General features: G+C 39.4%; 1 protein-coding gene across 13 annotated transcripts in view; it reads left to right on the forward strand.

Moving 5' to 3' along the window:
• Nucleotides 1-20,381, forward strand: part of SHLD2 (shieldin complex subunit 2) — an 82,551-nt gene that overhangs the window by 60,329 nt on the left and 1,841 nt on the right. For 8 of the 13 annotated variants that reach the window (XM_033209042.1, XM_033209052.1, XM_033209041.1 and 5 more), the window contains 5 exons: nucleotides 1,012-1,206; nucleotides 1,374-1,508; nucleotides 6,357-6,563; nucleotides 10,557-10,785; nucleotides 17,845-17,960. In XM_033209042.1, the coding sequence (XP_033064933.1) occupies nucleotides 1,012-1,206; nucleotides 1,374-1,508; nucleotides 6,357-6,563; nucleotides 10,557-10,785; nucleotides 17,845-17,960 (882 nt within the window). Of the gene's footprint in view, nucleotides 1-1,011; nucleotides 1,207-1,373; nucleotides 1,509-6,356; nucleotides 6,564-10,556; nucleotides 10,786-13,628; nucleotides 13,832-17,844; nucleotides 17,961-20,381 lie in introns of those variants that run through there. The other 5 variants (XM_033209044.1, XM_033209048.1, XM_033209045.1 and 2 more) reach the window with 5 other exon arrangements.

The following is a 20,381-nucleotide window of genomic DNA, read 5'->3' on the forward strand; positions in this document are numbered from 1 at the left end:
AACCTGAATGAATCTTCTGTAATCTTGGTATAGGGAAAGGCTTTTTCTTAATATTACTCAGAATCCAGGGGCAGTAGAAGACAAGACTGGTACATTTTACTATAGAAAAATAAATTTTGCATGACCAAAACGCCGTAAACAAAGTCAAAAGACAACTGACAAACTTGGAGAAAATATTTGCAACATAAAACAAAAAGCTAATATCCCTAATATATAAAGAACTTTTAAACCTTGAGTGACAAAGGCTGGGTGTGCTCGTTGACACCTGTAATCATAGCATTTGGAAGGCTGAGGTGGGAGAATCACTTGAGCTCAGGAGTTTGAGACCAGCCTGGGCCACATAGTGAGACCCTATCTCTACAAAAGATCAAAAAATTAGCCAGGTGTGGTGGTGCATGCCTATGCTCCCAGCTACATAGGAGGCTGAGGCAGGAGGATTGCTTGCGCCCAGGAGATCGAGGCTACGGTGAGCTGTATTCATGCCACTGCACTCTAGCCTGGAAAAAGGGAAAATGCAAAAAAGAGATGAACAGTCGATTTTCAAAAAAAGATATAAAAATGGCTATCAAATATAACTTATCATTAGAGAAATTCAAGTTAAACTAATGGAGATAACATTTCTCACCTATCAGATTGGCAAAATTTAAAAAAAAGCACATTCTCTTCTTTAAAAGAAGCTATTACAGGGTGGTGGAATCAAAAAAGAACAGAAATTTTGTGTTTGGTTAATTGATAGAAAAATGATATTATTAACAAAGTAGAGAAGTATGGGAACAGCACAGGTTTCTTGGGGATAGTAAATAATTCCATTTCCATTGATGAAAAATATCAAGTTTATTTTTACATCGAAACTGATTCAAGACATAGCTATTGTACATGTTTTAGAGAAAACAAAACTATATTTTATATCTAATCATACTTTATAACATAAAATACAGTTCTAAAAAATATTATTTGTCAAGAAAAATATAATGTTGCCATATTTTGTCTGTATGTATTTTTTTTCCTTAGATTCCAGTGTAGTTAGTGATGTTGTACTTCAAGACTTACTGGCATATGTGTCCTCAAAACATTCCTACCTCAGAGATCTTCCTCCGAGGCAGCCTCAGAGGGTGGACAGTATAGACTTTGTAGAATTGGAGCACCTTCAGCCTGATGTATTAGTCCACGCAGTACTAAGAGTTGTTGATTTCACTGTACTGACAGGTAAACATTTTGACTGCTTCCTTAATTTTAGATTATGAAAAAATTAAGATATAAGACCATCTTAGTGTACCATTTGGTTATCACTATATATGTATCATCAGCTATTAAAGTATGGTATCACATGTGATAGAGTAATGTCATCTAAGATACTCATTTTCCTTTTCCAGAGGCAGTATACAGTTATAGAGGACAGAAACAGAAAAAAGTTATGTTAACAGTGGAACAGGCCCAAGATCAACATTATGTGCTTGTATTATGGGGTCCTGGAGCAGCCTGGTACCCTCAACTTCAAAGGAAAAAAGGTAAATACACCAAAAAGCATTTAACCTATTTATATTTCGGTAAATGATTAATGTTTATGAGCCCGAGATGGAGAAAATCTGAAGAGACTAGACAGCGTTTGAAATACAAGTGATCATGATTGAATATTCTTCTGCAGATTTCTTCTGTTAAAATTTTGTACCTCTTGTAGCAATTCATTTATCTAATAAGTCCTCAATAATTGATGGTGGTGAAATAAAGGCTTAAATTTATTCCCAGATATACTACTTTACCTTTTTAGTGAAGATCTTACCTGCTTCAAGTAACATTCTTTAAACATTTAATTCTGGCGAAGTGTATACAATTTTTTTTCTGCCAAAGTACTCTGATAAATAAACTCTCTGATTATAAGGCAGATGTCAGGGGAGTTACCTTAACTCTTTCAAGTCACAATTACTGTTCAATAAATTACTGTGTTTCATATTTTTATTATAGTTGTTTTAAAAGCATGCACTGTTAGCCATCCCTAGAATGTTCAGTGTTAAAATATGACCCATGATTACATTTTTCTTTAAAGCATAAATTATTTCTGGTATATTGAATTAAATGGAATTGATGTTTCATTAAAATAGTATAATATCTTCCCTTTGCTATTGTGAGATCCTTTAGTTTCATTCGTGGCTTATGAGTTATTTTTCCCTGCTAAATTAATTTAGAGATTGATTCAGTATATTATTATTTTTTTACCTGAAAGAGTTAATGCCTCTCCAAACTTCTGCCTTCCAAATAGTTATTTGTAGGTAGGACCTGTCACATTGTCTCTCTTAATCATTAATAGCTATGACTTGGATTTGAAATAAGTCTAACTTTGGACTTTTATGTTAAGATCAAACAGGGACAGATGTTTGTTTGGTTGAGCAAGCTGACAAACATGTATCAGTGATAGACTAACTATGATCATTGGCCACCATAGCCTGGCTGAGAACATGAGTCTAGTGCATGCTACACAAGAATGTAGGTCACAGGTATAGTGGAGCCGTAACAAAGCAGATTGCTCCATGTTTAATGTGAATGTTCTTTTAAAACTAATAGTTTTTTGGTTAATAGAAGAGAAATTACAGTTGTCTCTAGGTGATTCGATGGTGTTTAGGTTAGTACTGAAAACATATGAATCCAGGAATTAAGATATTGTTCTTTGTGCATTCATTCATCCAGCCCCCCTTATTTATAACCATCATTTTAAAGTTTTAACATCTACTTCAATACCTCACATCAGTCTTTTTAAGATAAAAATACCAATTTTGAAGGATTACTTAAGTGATTCTGTTTTCCTGATTTTACTTTTCTTTTCAAGTGACCAGCCCCATTTCCAAATTCCCAGCAAAGAGAATCTGATTGCCCAGGGTAAATTTGATTCAAAAAACTGTGATCAGGAAGACAGGGTCACACAATACAAATATGAGAGCTTGAGCTTATTTCAGTGGATGGGAAAACAGTTAAGGGAATATTTGTGGTCTGGGTGAATACATAAATATATTTACTATAAAAAATGTCTATGTTCATTAGCTTGGAAAGATATATGTAATGTGTTATTTAGTTTAAAAAGTAGATTATAGGCCAGGTGTGGTGGCTCATGCCTGTTAACTCTGTACTTTGGGAGGCCGAAGTGGGTGGATTGCTTGAGCCCAGGAGTTCAAGTTCTCATCTTAAAAAAAAAAAAAAAAGTGGATTGTAAAACTTCATGTATAGAAAATATATTATGTTAATATATAATAAATATTTTTTTGTTTACATAAGTTAATACATTAAAATTTTCAAGAAAACCCTTTTTGTGTAATAGTATCTCATTTTAATAAAAATGTATCTGTAAATACATATGTACATTTGAAAATCTGGAAATATGTATGTATACCAAAATGCTAGTAGTGGTTATTTCTGTATAGTAGTATTATGTGTGCTTTAATTTTTTCTTTATACCTTTAGTTTGAATTTTATGTGTGAGCATCTGCATTTACTTTTAAAACTTTTATTACAAAGGCCTTCAAGCATATACAAAAGTAGAGAGAATACTAAGCATAATGAATTTTTTTTTTTTTTCTGAGACAGAGTTTCATTCTTGTCACCCAGGCTGAAGTGTAGTGGCGCGATCTCTGCTCACTGCAACCTCCGCCTCCTGGGTTCAAGTGATTCTCCTGCCTCAGCCTCCCAAGTAGCTGGAATTACAGGCATGTGCCACCACGCCCAGCTTATTTTTGTATTTTTAGTAGAGACGAGGTTTCACCATGTTGACCAGGCTGATCTTGAACTCCAGACCTCAGGTGATTCACCCGCCTCAGCTTCCCAAAGTGCTGGGATTATAGGCATGAGCCAGCCACCGCGCTCCGCCAGCATAATGAACTTAAGTATCTATTAGCCAGCTTATTAAATAAAACACGGTCAGTCTTGTTTCACCTGTTACCTCCCTTGTCTTTACCGTTTAAATATTTTACAATAAATATATTTTATTTTATAATTAAAAATAAAATTGGCCAGGTGCGGTGGCTCAAGCCTGTAATCCCAGCACTTTGGGAGGCCGAGACGGGAGGATCACGAGGTCAGGAGATCGAGACCATCCTGGCTAACACAGTGAAACCCCATCTCTACTAAAAAAAAAAAATACAAAAAACTAGCCGGGCGAGGTGGCGGGCGCCTGTAGTCCCAGCTACTCAGGAGGCTGAGGCAGGAGAATGGCGTAAACCCGGGAGGGGGAGCTTGCAGTGAGCTGAGATCCGGCCACTGCACTCCAGCCTGGGCAACAGAGCGAGACTCCGTCTCAAAAATAAAAATAAAAAAAAGGGCCGGGCGCGTTGGCTCAAGCCTGTAATCCCAGCACTTTGGGAGGCCGAGGCGGGTGGATCACGAGGTCAGGAGATCGAGACCATCCTGGCTGACACGGTGAAACCCCGTCTCTACTAAAAATACAAAAAAAAAAACTAGCCGGGCGCGGTGGCGGGCGCCTGTAGTCCCAGCTACTCGGAGGCTGAGGCGGGAGAATGGCGGGAACCCGGGAGGCGGAGCTTGCAGTGAGCCGAGATCGCGCCACTGCACTCCAGCCTGGGCGACACAGCGCGACTCCGCTCTCAAAAAAAAAATAATAATAAAATAAAAAAATAAAAATAAAAATAAAAATGGCCGGGCGCGGTGGCTCAAGCCTGTAATCCCAGCACTTTGGGAGGCCGAGACGGGCGGATCACGAGGTCAGGAGATCGAGACCATCCTGGCTAACCCGGTGAAACCCCGTCTCTACTAAAAAATACAAAAAACTAGCCGGGCGAGGTGGCGGGCGCCTGTAGTCCCAGCTACTCGGGAGGCTGAGGCAGGAGAATGGCATGAACCCAGGAGGCGGAGCTTGCAGTGAGCTGAGATCCGGCCACTGCACTCCAGCTTGGGCGACAGAGCGAGACTCCGTCTCAAAAAAAAAAAAAAAAAAAAAAAGAAAGCTATTTTAGTGATTGGTTTTAAGCAGTAACTTGGAATATATACTTTAGTTCTAGCTAGTGATGCTCTGTCCTTACAGATTTACTGACATGTTTGATGATTTTCCACCAAAAAAAAAAAAAAATCTCTAGTGAAAGAAACTAAGGAGATGAGTAGGTGTAGTAAATTAGATGTATGGTCTGAAGTAAGTGGGAAACTCAAAAGACAGCTGATGTGATCAGAAACATTAGTGCTAAGAAACCCTCTTTTGTTTTATTATATTTTTGAAGTTGAATTTACTAATACAGAGTATGATTATTGGGCAAGGTCTATGTTACTGTGGCTTTAAGAATTACAATTGTTACTGAGAGTTAAAAATAAGTGCTATTGTGTCTAAATGCTTTTTGTTCTAGAAAAGTTAACTAAGGTAACTAAGGTATTGAAATATGAGTGAAATATTAGACTTGGGTTCATTTCAGTGTCCTTTCTTTAAACAAAAGAAAACAAAAGTTTGCCTATGGATAGATACATGAGAATTGTCTACTCTGTAAAGCAGTTGGTTATGATAAATGATGACCATTCAGGAGGGCAAGGAATCTTTTTTTTTTTTTTTTTGAGACGGATTCTTGCTCTGTCCCCTAGGCTGGAGTGCAGTGGCATGATCTCAGCTCACTGCAATCTCCACCTCCCGGGTCCACGCCATTCTCCTGCCTCAGCCTCCTGAGTAGCTGGGACTACAGGCGCCCACCACCGCGCCTGGCTAATTTTTTGTATTTTTAGTAGAGACGGGATTTCACCGTGGTCTCGATCTCCTGACCTTGTGATCCGCCCACCTCAGCCTCCCAAAGTGCTGGGATTACAGGCGTGAGCCACTGCGCCCAGCTGAGGGCAAGGAATCTTTAGAAAATATTTTATTAAAATTATCTCTAGCGGCCCGGCATGGAGGCTCATGCCTTGTAATCCCAGCACTTTGGGAGGCCGAGGTGGGTGGATCATGAGGTCGGGAGTTAGAGACCAGCCTGACCAACATGGTGAAACCCTGTCTCTACTAAAAATACAAAAATTAGCTGGGAGTGGTGGCACGTGCCTATAATCCCAGCTACTCAGGAGGCTGAGGCAGGATAATTGCTTGAACCTGGGAGGTGGAGGTTTCAGTGAGCCAGGATCGCACCACTGCTCTCCAGCCTGGGCAACAGAGCGAGACTCTGTCTCGGAAAAAATAATACTAACAATAATAATGATAATAATCTCTAGCATGCTTCTATTGTCTTAATGCACCATTTATATTTTATCTCTTTTTACCCAAACTCTTTAGTGATAAAAGATTAGTATTCAGCTGACTTAATTAGATCAATCTATTTCATCTGATACTAAGCCTAGATTTTTTTTTTTTTTTTTCCTTTTTGCTGACTTTTGTTTTTACTGTTTTTAAGGTTATATTTGGGAATTTAAATATCTTTTTGTTCAGCGCAATTACACACTAGAAAACCTAGAGTTGCATACAACGCCTTGGTCATCCTGTGAGTGCTTGTTTGATGATGATATAAGGGCAATTACATTTAAAGCAAAATTTCAAAAAAGTACACCCTCCTTTGTGAAGATATCAGACTTAGCAACCCACCTAGAGGATAAGTGTTCAGGTAAGATCTTTATATACATAAATTTTGCTATTTTTATTTCTTTTGAAACAGGGTCTTGCTCTGTTACAGCCCAGGCTGGAATACAGTGGTGTGAACACAGCTCACTGCAGCCTCCACCTCCCAGGTTTAAGTGATTCTCCCACCTCAGCCTTTCGAGTAGCTGAGGAGGGAAGGGAAGGCTAGTGCATACCATCAGTGCACACCACCACACCCAACTATTTATTTATTTATTTATTTTGGTAGAGACAGAGTCTCCCTATGTTGCCCAGTCTGGTCTCAAACTCCTGGACTCGAGTGATCCTCTTGCCTTGGCCTCCCAAAGTGCTGGGATTACAGGCATGAGCCACCACACCCAGCCCACTGCTAGTTTTAATATAAGCAAAAAGGATACCACTTGTGGTAAAAATGTATAATTCTACATAAAAGTGAAATATAAATCTTTGCAAATATCTGAACTAGATTCTAGTAGCTTTAGGAACTATGTGCCAGGAACCAGGGACAAAGAACAAATACCTACTTTTTATTATATGACAAGGTGGGACCATAAATTCAGTTCCTTACTTTATCTTGGCCAAATGCCAGATTAAAATTTTAACTAGTTGGGTTAATTCACATATGTGTGTAAATATGTTTTCCAATATATGATTGAAGGTTAGCGTTGTTATATCATAAAACTATGCTAAGGAGGATACAGGCAGAAAACAAAAAAGACAACACCTCTCAAAAAACCCAACTTATAATTGGATACAGAGATTTCATTCTCAGAGAAGAACTTCTTATTCCTAGTTCTACACTGAAACATTTACTAATACCAGCAGATAATTTAAATGAATAATATTTCTGGAAGATAAACAGATGATAGAAAATTTACAAGCTTTTATACTATAAAATTTTCATACCATTTTCAAAAATGGAAGTTGCTTTATGGACATAAAAGACTCTAGATTTATACTAACTGGTAAAATCTTGGTAATGTTATAGTATCATGTAAGTTCCTAAGCCAGTTTTATATTCATGTGCCCCTCCAGTGTTCTGCTTCTCAAACTCCACAGACATACAGAGGTGGTCACCACAGGAAGGAATGCCAGGCACAGTTGAGGGGCTACATTACTTTGCAGAGACGTTTAGTTTGGTGCCATGGAGAAGCCAACTCTGTTACTTACTGCTTACACAAAACAGTTATCTGCTGGGATTGAAGTCCTAGAATTAGGTTTAAAAATAAAAATAAACAACATCATGGACAACAACAAAATAGGTGGCCATCGCACTGATGATGAAAGATTCCGAGGATATAGCCCCACTTGTTTGAGGATGCAGTCAGAAATTGTGCATGTTCTTGGAAATCCTGGAGGTGTGCTCCTCATTGGGAAGCCATGCCAAAACTGTGCCATTCAAATCAGTCCTTCAGAGGCTTTGCTCACAGAGGCCCTTTTAGCCTTTTTCATTCTCTTTATGTTCAGCTATGAGGGCTGAATTCATAGTTTCTGTCATAGTGTATGTGTTTTTAAGACAAAAATAGAGAGAGAATATGAAAACACAAGCAACTTTTCCCTAACCTATTTTATAGTTAAATAAAAGGAGAAAGAGAGATCAGCATCGGAGCATTTCCTAGAAGGATCTGCTTGCACAACAAAAGCCAGAGGGAGATGAGGCTAGGTCTGAGTCCTTGTAAAGAAATGAAGATGCTTACCCAGTACCTCATCTTACTGCCAGCAGAATTTCAGTGCTCAGCAGGAGTGATCCCCTTGAAAGCAAAGTCCACATTCAACATGACCTTTTAATTCTTTTCAAGAGGCATATAAATTTACAAAATGATAGGATTATGTGAACATTCTTTTAAAATTATTGAATTATTAAGAATTTTTTTTTTTTTTTTTTTTTTTTTTTTTTGAGGCGGAGTCTCCCTCTGTTGCCCGGGCTGGAGTGCAGTGGCCGGATCTCAGCTCACTGCAAGCTCCGCCTCCCGGGTTTATGCCATTCTCCTGCCTCAGCCTCCTGAGTAGCTGGGACTACAGGCGCCCGCCACCTCGCCCGGCTAGTTTTTGTATTTTTAGTAGAGACGGGGTTTCACCATGTTAGGCAGGATGGTCTTGATCTCCTGACCTCATGATCCGCCCGTCTCGGCCTCCCAAAGTGCTGGGATTACAGGCTTGAGCCACCGCGCCCGGCCGAATTATTAAGAATTTAATTATTAAGAATTTTTTAGGCTGGGCAGGGCGGCTCATGCCTGTAATTCCAGCACTGTGGCAGGCCGAGGTGGGTGGATCATTTGAGGTCAGGAGTTCGAGACCAGCCTGGCCAACATGGTGAAACTCTGCCTCTACTAAAAATACAAAAATTAGCCAGGCATGATGGTGGGTGCCTGTAGTCCCAGCTACTTGGGAGACTGAGGCAGGAAAATTGCTTGAACACAGGAGGTGGAGCTTGCAGTGAGCCGAGATTGCGCCACTGCGCTCCAGACTGAGCAACAGAGCAAGACTCTGTCTCAAAAAAAAAAAAAACACTTTTTGAGTGGAGGGAGGAGAGTAAGGGTTGAAAAGCTAACTGTTGGGTACTCTGCTTACTACAGAAGACTCTACTTCGGTGACGATATGCCCGTGTAACAAACCATGCACATCTACTCCGTGAATCTAAAATAAAAATTGAAAAATTTTTTTTACATGATTTTTTAGGTCAGACACATTGGCTCAAGCCTGTAATCCCAGCACTCTGGGAGGCCAAGAAGAGTGGATCACTTGAGCCCAGGAGTTGGAGACCAGCCTGGGCAATATGGCAAATCCCCATCTCCACAAAAAATACAAAAATTAGCCAGTTGTGGTGGTGTGTGCCTGTAGTCCCAGCTACTCAGGAAGCTGAGGTGGGAGGATCGCTTGTGCCCAGGGAGGTTGAGACTGCAGTGAGTCAAGATTGCACCACTGCACTCTAGCTTGGATGACAGAGTGAGACTGTCTCAAAACAAAACAAAATGTTGTAGTAATTTAACATGTCTTTGGAAAAATGTGGTATTGAATCTTCTACAGCTTGTTACGTATTTGATCGCTATGCACTCCTGCTAACTTATGTAGGGATATGTGATACAATTGGAAGAGATGATGAAACTATCTTTGGGCATTGAAAGACTAAAGCAAATGAAGTTAAGAACGAAAGACTCATCATTAACTGAACTCTGAAAGAGATAACCAGAAAACAGTAGGACACCAGAGTGATTAGTTCTTGACCTGGAGTATTCTTACTTCTGAGAGGATGAAGAAGAACAAATTTGAAGGCTTAAGGCTTAAAGAAGCCTTTAAATTGACTATGGAGAAAGGGAGAATAATGCTCAGAAAAACGACCTCACCGGTACACAGTAAGACAAAAGTAAATTAGGAAAAAATAATGTCTTGGGGATAGTAGATGTTCAGTATTTGTTTACTGGTGAATGGATGAGCCATTAGCAGTGAATTATGAATATGCTTGAGGTTTATCATGAGTCACCTGAGAAACGATTAATAAATGAGAACTTTTTATAACCTACACCCAGAGTATATAGATGATAATGGTGAGCGGGAAGTTGGAAAAAAGTTTAAAAGAGGATAGGCTATTGATAGTTTTGGGTAGAGAAAAGAAGAAAAGTTCACCTCCTATTTGGCTTTTGACTATGATCAATTAAAAAGAAGACAGGGCAAGGAGAGAGGGCATGTTAGCTAGTTTCAAGTAGTCGAAGGGATTTCTTCTAAAGGAGGTATTGAACTTAAACGTTGCCTGATTCCAGAGGATGGGGAGGAAGGAAACACCACATGTTCAGCCAAATTAGCCAAGTAAACCTGCTCTCAGTTGCAGCCAGACCCCCTGCCTTTAGATTCTAGGAAAATAGTAAAGAAGACCAAGAACAAGACTTCCATGTATCCTTTTACTACAAGTGACTGTAAATCAACTATAAAATTAGCCATGTTTGTAAATTAAAGTTATAATTTTGGCCCAATAATTTAAAATATATCTGTTTGTCCTTTATAGGAGTGATGCAAATTAAAGCCCAGATTTCAGAGCTGGCATTTCCTATTACAGCAACTCGGAAGATAGCTCTAAATGCTCACAGTTCTCTGAAGAGTATTTTCTCTTCTCTTCCCAACATCGTATATACTGGCTGCGCAAAATGTGGATTGGAACTAGAAACAGATGAGAACAGGATCTATAAACAGTGTTTTAGCTGCTTGCCATTTACTATGAAGAAAATATACTATAGGTAAGGCAACTAAGCAAGCCAATTTGATGGAAAATAATTACTATAGATCTGGAAGAATTAGTCTGTAAACCCTTACTTTCTAAAAAGAATTAACTAGAGCTAGTCGAAGAGAATAAAATTTTCCCTGAGTGATAGATAGCTATGGAAGCAAAAATTTCCCAGGAATCGTTACAGGAATTTCTTAATGCAGTAATTGGGAGATTTTAGTGTCTTCAAACAGCTGTACCAAAGAAACATTTTCCTTGGTTTACTTTTTAACCAAAGTCTAAATGGCTCATAAAGAACTCATTTTCCTACCTTAACATATAATTAGAATTTAAAGGCTAAAAGTATCATATGATCTCACCTCTGAGTTGTTGTGGAAGCTAGTAAGACATTTAACCTATTTTCCCACCTTTACCTTAGAAATTGAAGCTAGCAAATAAATGTTGTATGGTGCAACTGCTAACCAACTCAGCGAAAAACACATTGTTTTTTGAATAATAGGTAGTCAAAAGCTCAGATATTTTTCTTTTTACCGTATAAATTACATGTGTTTACAAAATAGCACTCAGTGTTTTATGCTTCTTCTAACTATTTCTAAATATTGTAGTATCTAAAAACTAAATGCAGATATATTCCACATGTTATCATGGCATACTTCAAGAAAAGTTATAGAAGCTTAATTTGTAAACCTTATTTCTCTTTACAGATATTATGTTTGTTATAAATAAGTGAATGAATTTTGCTATTACTGTGACAGTTGCTTTTGTGGAAAAGAAGATTGAATTAGGATGCATGGTAGGCTGGGTGTGGTGGCTCACACCTGTAATCCCAGCACTTTGGGAGGCCAGGGTGGACGGATTGCTTGAGCTCAGGGGTTCAAGACCAGCCTGGGAAACATAGGGAAACCCCATCTCTACCACACACACAAAAAAAGGGCATGGTGACATAGGCCTGTAGTCCCAGCTACTTGGGAGGCTGAGGTAGGAGGATTGTTTGAGCCCAGGAGATTGACTGTTACAGTGAGCTATGTTTGCACCACTGCACTCCAGCTTGGGCAACAGAGTGAGACCCTGTCTCAAAATCAAAACAAAAAATGCGTGGGATGTTACAAACAACATTGATTTATTGATAGTTAAGGCCCCAAAAAGTACATATAGGTGACTTATTTATATCATTCCAAATGTGTCTATTCAGTATAAGCATTTATTGGACAAAAATGTTGCTCAGTACTATTCCTTATGGGGAGGAGGGCCTTTGATTCTTTAGTTTACAAAATGACTGTTCAAGAGAAGGACTTCACAGATCAGTATCACCTGATTATGGCATAACTAGTATGAGGTATGTAAGATCTCTTCCTAAACTATACCACATTAAAGATGTAGTGCTAGTTTGTTGTCTTGCTGGAATGTTGAATGGTCATGTTAAGGCAATAATTATTATTTTTTATTTATTTAAAAGCCTTTTTTAATTTTTAATTTTTTTTTTTTTGAGACAGAGTTTTGCTGTTGTTGCCCAGACTAGAGTGCAGTAGTGCGATCTCAGCTCACTGCAACTTCTGCCTGCCAGGTTCAAGCGATTCTTCTGTCTCAGCTTCCCGATTAGCTGGGATTACAGGCATGTGCCACCACGCCCAGCTAATTTTATATTTTTATAGAGACAGGGTTTCTCCATGTTGGTCAGGCTGGTCTTGAACTCCCGACCTCAGGTAATCCACCTGCCTTGCCCTCCCAAAGTGCTGGAATTACAGGCGTGAGCCACCACGCCTAGCCTATAAAAGCCTTTAAATTGTTTAGTCCAGATTATGTGGTTTCCTTGAAAAGAAAATATTGAAATTAACAAACTCCCTTCAAGGTATCAAGTATATGACTCCAAAATCATCTACATAAATCAATCAGCAAACTGAGTAAGAGAAAACTCTCAATGATTATTCATTAAGACTCAGTCAAATATTTATTAGGAATCTACGTATGTTCACATATCACATATGTACTATGGATGTTATACTGGTTGATCTAAGTAGACTTATTGTGCCCAAGAAGCTTGGTAGTCCGTTTAAGAAACAATCGGCTGGGCGCAGTGGCTCACGCCTGTAATCCCAGCACTCTGGGAGGCCAAGGCAGCTGGATCACGAGGTCAGGAAATCGAGACCATCCTGGCTAATACGGTGAAACCCTGTCTCTACTAAAAATACAAAAAATTTAGCCGGGCTTGGTGGCGGGCACTTGTAGTCCCAGCTACTCAGGAGGCTGAGGCAGGAGAATGGCATGAACCCGAGAGGTGGAGTTTGCCATGAGCCATGATCACACCACTGCACTCCAGCCTGGGCGACAGAGCGAGACTCCGTCTCAAAAAAAAAAAAGAAACATTTAACGAACATTTGTGTAACATAACAGTCCCAAACTGTGAGTGGGTTGGTCATATTTTACATTTGTTGTAACTTGGAGCTGATTTTCCAATGGAAGCAACATTAGATATTGCGTTGGAGTCTCATACGAGGCTACAGACATTTATTAAATTTACATGTAGATAGTGTAATTCCTGATCTTCAAGCTATCATAAAACTCAAATACCATTTTTAATAATGTTTCTACATAATATTCAGATTTATAGTTTTGGAATACAAGAAATACATTTATTTTTCTGTACTAGAAGCCAGAAAACCCAGCAGGTCAAACCACAATTAAGGCTCCTATTTAGGCAGCACTAGGAAACGTTTGGGTCTCTCAAGAGGTTGTAGCCAAGGTGCAGGCTGGGGCTGCAGTCATCTGAAGGCTTGACTGGAGTTGGAGGATTCATTTCCAAAGTGGCTCATTCATATGGCTGGCAAGTTGAGTTCCTCTTCACTTGGGTCTCCACAGGCTTCCTGAGTGTTCTCACAAAGTGGCAGCTCATTTCCCCAGAGCAGGAAAGGCAAGAAAGAGAGTTCCAGGTGGAAGCCAGCCTTTTTGTGACCTAGACTCAGAAATCATGTGGCATCACTTCCATCAAATTCTGTTCATCAGAAGTGAGTTTAGCTGCACATTGGAGAGTGGATTTAGAATGAAGCTAGTGCAGAGAAGAGGTAAGAGGCTGTTGCCTTATTTTGGAGGAGAGATGATGGTGGCTTGACTAGAGAGGAGGTGGTGGGAATAAAAAGAAGTGGACAGATTTGAGAATGGTTGGAAAATAGTTTGCAAGATGTCGTGATTGGTAGGTAAAGAGAGAGCACAGGTACATTACACATCATTGACAGTTGGGTGAACAATAAGATTATTTATTAAAACAAGTAACCTTGGGAAAATGTTGATCATATTGAGCTTGAGTTCCTGAGAGGTAGCAAGTTGGAAAGTGGTTAGATGTACAGAAATGCAATTTGCAAGAGAATTCTGGGCGAGGCTTATAAGGTTATCTGTGGTGATTGAACTCTTCCTTGGTTTCTGCACTCTGTTTTGTTTTTCCTTCTTAATCTTCAGTTATTACCTCTCCTAATGGATTATTCTTACCAGCCTATAAACACACTCCCGTATTTCTTGTATTAAAGAAAACAAACAAAATCATCCATTAACATTACATCTCCCTCTTATCCCTTCGTTTCTCTATTGTGTTTTATACCCAGCCAAACTTTGTTAAAGAGTTGTAAATATATTCTCTCTCCCCTATTATGTCTTCAGTTTCACTCCAGTTATTCCATTCTACTCCCACCATGCTGCAGAAGCTGCTTTTGTCAAAGTTACACTTTTGATGTTGCCTGAGGCATGGATACTTCTTTCTTCCTTCTAACTGCTCTCAGTTATATTCGGCATGTCAGGCTACTTCCTCCTTCTTGAAATAGCCTCCTACTGGCTTTCTAACTTGTCTCTCAGGCCCTTCCTTCTCAGCCTCTTCTACCCCCTCTTTAAATGCTGGGGTTAATCTTGAGCTCTCGTCTGTGTCCTTCCTCTTATTCTTTCTGTACATTCTGCCTGGATGATCACAGCTGTTTTCATATTTGTACTTACATCTTCACCCTGATTTTCTCCTCCAGGCTCCAGTAGTCAGTATCAAATCCTTTGCTTGACGTCCATCTCACATTTAAACATACCCACAATGGACTGTTGTTTTTCCTAACCATACTCAAATCTAGTTCTCTTCATTTTTATACTTTCTGGAAAATGGCACACCATCTACCCAATTATTTAAGCTGGAAACCTGGGCACGATCATTGAATCATTTTCTCTTCCCTGCCTCCCCTATCTAATCTATTAGCAAGTCCTAGGAATTTTCATTCAGAACTATATCACAAATTCATCCACTTTTTTCCATCTCCACTGCTAACATCTTAGTCCAGTGTATCTCAGCAGGGGTGTTGTTGACATTTTACGCAGGACAGTTTCTCATTATGTACCATATCCTACACACTGTGGGGCATGTGGCATCCCTGTTTACCTTCCCCTAGCTGAACCTCAGTTACTGTGAAACCAAAATGGAAAGTCAGTGCCTGCTCGTCTGGAATCACTCAGGCCTCATCTAAGTCACTACTACCTGTTGCACAGACCAGCACACCAGCAGTCTCTTGGTGGAGCTACTGCTGGCCTTGCCTCCTCCCCTTTATTCTCCACCTGTTGGCAGCATGATTACCCCTTGCTTCACCCATCAGTCATCTCCTTATGCTTGTTGCCTCTGCAGTCTCATCTGCTGCCACTCCCCTGTCGTCCAGCACTCTAGCCACGTGGCCTTCTTTCAGTTCTTCAGACATTTTGATTTTTCTCCTTAGGATGTTCTCGAATTTCTTCCCTCAGTCTGACTCCACAAGGCTGGTTTCTTTATGTCTTAGATTAAATGCTGCTTTATCAGAGAGGCCTTTCCTAACCACCCTTCTTTATTTTCTGTTACAGTAGCCTGGGTGTGCTTATTGTAATTTGTAGTTGCATACTGTCTTTTCTAAAAAAACATTTTTACTGAAGTAAAATTCATATACATCAAATTAATCTTCTGAAATGTACAGTTCAATGGCTTTAGTATATTCCCAGGGCTGTGTAGCTATCACCACAACCAGTTAGGACATTTTCATCACCTAGCCCTATACAAAGCCTCATACTCATTAGCAGTCACTCTCCTCCCCATGCCCCTCAACCCATGGCAACTACGAATCTGCTTTCTGTCTCTATAGATTTGCCTGTTCTAGATATTTTATATAAATATTATATAATATGTGATCTTTTGTGACTGGCTTCATTTAGCATGATGTTTTCAAGGTCCATCCATGTTGTAGCATGTATCAGTACTTCATTCCTTTTTATTGCAAAATAATACTGCATTGTATGCATATACCACATTTTGTTTATCTGTTCATCAGTTGATGGACAATTGGATTGTTCCTACACTTTGGCTATTATAAGTGATGCTGCTGTGAACATTTGTGTACAAGTTTTTGTGTGGATATATGTGTTCATTTCTCTTGGGTATATATCTAGGAGTGGTGAATTGCTGGGTCATAAACAGACATAAACTGTCTCTTTAACCTTTTGAGGAACTACCAGACTGTTCTCCAAAATTGCTGCACGATTTTACATTCTCACCAGCAATCTGAGGTTATAATTTCCCCATATCCTTGCCAGTACTTCTTATTCTGTTTTTCTTTTTGTTGCATGTGCTTTTGGGTCATATCTGAGAAAGGTGTCATTCTAAGCCAAGGTTATGGAGATTTGCTCCCATATTTTCTTCTAAGAGTTTAGTGGTTTTAGCGCTTATATTTAGGTTTATTATCTACTTTGAGTTAAGTTTTGTGTATGGGATAAGGAAGGGAATTTTATTCTTTTGCATGTGGGTGTCTAGTTGTCGCAGCGTGAATTTTTGAAAAGCCTATTCCATCTCTGTTTAGTCATCTTGGCACCACTGTTGAAAAGCTTATTTTCTTTTTTTTTTCTTTTTGTAGAGGTGAGGTCTTGTGTTGCCCAGGCTGGTCTCAAACTCCTGGCCTCAAGCAGTCCTCCTCACCTTGGCATCCCAAAGCACTGGGATTACAGGCATGAGTCACCATGCTTGCTTAATTTCTTCCTATCCCACTACGGTTTTACGTTCCTGAGTGAGGGAACCAGATTTGTCTTGTTCACTAGTGGGTACCCAGCACTTACCACAGTCCATGATAGATACTGAGTTTGTATTTGCTGAAATAAATAATGGAGGGACAGAGGCTGAGGAACGAGTGTAGAGTGAAAAGAGGAAGGAACGCAGAGTCATCATGTGAATAAAGGGGGATGTGGGTTTTTAGGGGGAAAATCAGTAGTTATGTTTTAGCTCTGTTACATTAAATTCCCCCACTAATGAGCCTGTTTCTGAATTCTGTTCTCAATTTATTTTTAAAAAATTAATGTAGTTATAAAATAGGTACCACAGGCCATGGTTAAAATGCACATTACACAGGAGGTTACAAAACAGAGTAAAAGTCTCCTTCACCATCCAACCCTCTCCCACTAGTGCTGCTTCCATGCTGGTGAGAAGGTTTTTTGTATGTCCTTCCAGTGATTTATTATGTTCATCCCAGCACATGTGTATCCCTTTCTTTAGAAGCTTGTGGACAGAAGAATATTGTTCATATTGTTGTTCCTTAGAGTCTATCCTGGTGCTCCTTCCCTAATGGCACTTGTAAATGTTCTTCATTCTTTTTATCAGCCACATAGCATTAAGATGTAGGATGCACTGAAAATTGTTAATCCAGTTCCCTGTTTATTGATATGCAAAACAGTTTATTTCTGATAGGGAAGAATTCAGTTGAAAAAAATAACTTGAAATTGTGATTGTGAAATATGTGATTATTATTTTTATTTTCATTTCTAAAAATAATTTATAAAACAGTTTAATATATTTTTATATTAGTATCTGAAATTTAAAAATGGATATAGAATAAATAAAATGTATTAATTTATCATTTGAAGCACTTGGGGAAAAAAACACCTTTTTTTCTTTCTAGGATGTCACAGAACATCCTAGAGTTGTTTTAGGAATTAAAATTAATCCTACATAAAAACCAAGTGCTTTTTGGAATTATTTTTCATTTAAGCATTTCTTTTATTTGAAAATCTTTTTGAAGGTTGTGTGTTGTTCACTGTTTTGTAGGCCGGCCTTAATGACTGTAGTTGATGGAAGACATGATGTTTGCATCCGTGTAGAATCAAAGCTGATAGAGAAGATTCTTCTGAACATTTCTGCAGACTGCCTCAACAGAGTGATAGGTAATATATCAGTGTGCCATCAAGAGGTTGTTATACTCAGGAGTATAAATGGTATTTCGGAACAGAAAGAGCACTGTACTTTAAGAGCTTTTCTGTCCATATAAAAGCAGAAGGATAATTTAGCTTAAGTGAAATATAAGCCTATGTAAGTTAGAAGGTTGACTTGCTTTACACCTGTTAGTACATGAATGGTGAGAGGCACCTGATTTCTTCTTAACCTACATTTCCAGTTGGTAAGCAAAAACTGTTTTACTTAACTCTAGTTTTATAAGAGTGAAGTCAGTGAGTGTGTGACACAATATATATGAAGATAGTCCACTGTCAGTGGCATGGATTTGCAAGATCTTCACTAAGCCACTTAGTCATCAGTGGCTAAGAATAAAGCAAAGATAATATATCTGTCAGGTATTCAAACTCCATTCCTGTTCTCATTAGCCTCAGATCCTCTAAGCCGATGAGCTAATCTGGTTCTGTGATTGCTTTATCTTTTAATAGTAGATTGTTTTTTGTGTTCTTTTTTAGTTGGGGGTGTCTAGTAATTTTTAGTTGAATGCTGAACATTGCATATATTAAGTAGAACAATATAAACTGAGGTAAATAGTATTTGTACCTAGAAATAGGCATGCCTCTTCTGGTCCTTTACTGGAGGTGAGGGATGAGCAGGATGGTCAGTCTTGTCATATGTTGAGTTGGATTCAGGTTTTATTGTTTCTGTGGTTACCTTCAGGTCACCACTGGTTTCGAATTATCTTGTGCTTATGGTGGGAGGTGATTCCCCAGTATTCCTGCTCCACCATCAACTTAGCCCTCCACTCTGCACTTGGGCCTCAGAGAAAGTTTCTCTCCATGTTCTTGCACTTCCCCAAGTTGCACAAACTTTTGTTGGTTGTTACTTGGTGCATCCTAACCTGGTGGGCAGGAGCAGGATTGTTCCTCTTTGATTCTGGTCCAGCCTCAGTCTTATACAGGATCTTGCATATGGTGCTTTCTTGGTAACCCCGTCCCTTATGTGGCTGTGCCAGTGGCAGCCGAGCTCTGTCTTGTGTCTTTGGTGGGTCTTGTGTGGTCCTGGCCCTGCCCCAGCAGTAGGGGACTACTAATGGTCTTGACCCAGGGTGGTTTTTCAGTCCTCCCTCAGGATGGAGGGATTTTTTTTTTCTTTTTTCTTTCCCACATCTGTGCTGATTCCTCACCTGTACCCTGGGGCAACAAGATTTGGTGTCCTTCCTCCAGCAGTTGAAGGCTTTTGTTCCTTAAAAGGGAGGCCAGATAGTGCTTTGTGTTTTGTAGTTGGAAGCTTTCTTTGATGTCTTGCCCTGCCCCCAGTCTTGTGAGCACCTGGTGGAGGTGAGACTTACTATGTAGAGGAGTCTGTGAGGATGCAGATGTTCCTTATGTTGGTGACATTGGCAATTCGTTGACTTTTTGCAATTAATTTATTAATAAAAATCACATTCTTCTTTCCTGCCTATATGGAGGACTTGTCTTCTTCCCGAGGCCTGCCCCAAGGGAACCTGTGCTCCTGTTCCATCTCCCTGGAGGCACCTGTCTCCTTATGTTTCAGTCTTTTTGCTGTTTTACAACCTTGGTTCTCATGTGTTTTCAAGAAAATGATGATTTTATATTTATTCAGCTTTTTCCAGTAACTGTTAGGGTGGGAGCCACACTCTTTCCAGCTTTGTACATCCTAATTAGAAGCCTCTCTTCTTTTTTTCCCCCATTTTCTTTATTTCATTTTTATTCTTTTGACTATTTTCTTTCCTTTTATTAATGTTACTTACATATTTTCAGTATTACCTCTTCTTTTTTTTGTTTGAGACGGAGTTTCACTCTTGTTGCCTAGGCTGGAGTGCTATGGCACGATCTCGGTTCACCGTAACCTCTGCCTCCTGGGTTCAAACAAGTCTCCTGCCTCAGTTTCCTAAGTAGCTGGGATTACAGGCATGCGCCACCATGCCTGGCTAATTTTGTATTTTTAGTAGAGACGTGGTTTCTCCATGTTAGTCAGGCTGGTCTCAAACTCCCAACCTCAGGTGATCCGCCTGCCTCAGCCTCCCAAAGTGCTGGGATTACAGGCGTGAGCCACCGTGTCCGGCCTATCTCTTCTTCTTTGCATAATGTAAATTAGTCTTTATCTCTTAGAGAAGCATTATTCTCGTATCACATATACTTCAGTGTTTTATGCATTCTTGAGACAATTAAAGTTGTACTTCTTGGTGTTATAGATTGTGATCATAAGTGAAAATGTCATTGGTTATAAAGTGATCATCAGACCATCCAGATTATTACTAATATTGGTTATTTTTTAGTTTATCCCAGTGAAAATACAAAATTTAAAAGTTATTGTAGAGAATTATCATACCCCCCAAAATATGTCATTGGTCCTCCAGGACTCTGTAGCCCCCATCCAAGAAAGACTGT

Source organism: Trachypithecus francoisi, unplaced genomic scaffold, assembly GCF_009764315.1.
Source record: "Trachypithecus francoisi isolate TF-2019V2 unplaced genomic scaffold, Tfra_2.0 Lachesis_group9, whole genome shotgun sequence".
NCBI classification, from domain to species: Eukaryota; Metazoa; Chordata; class Mammalia; order Primates; family Cercopithecidae; genus Trachypithecus; species Trachypithecus francoisi.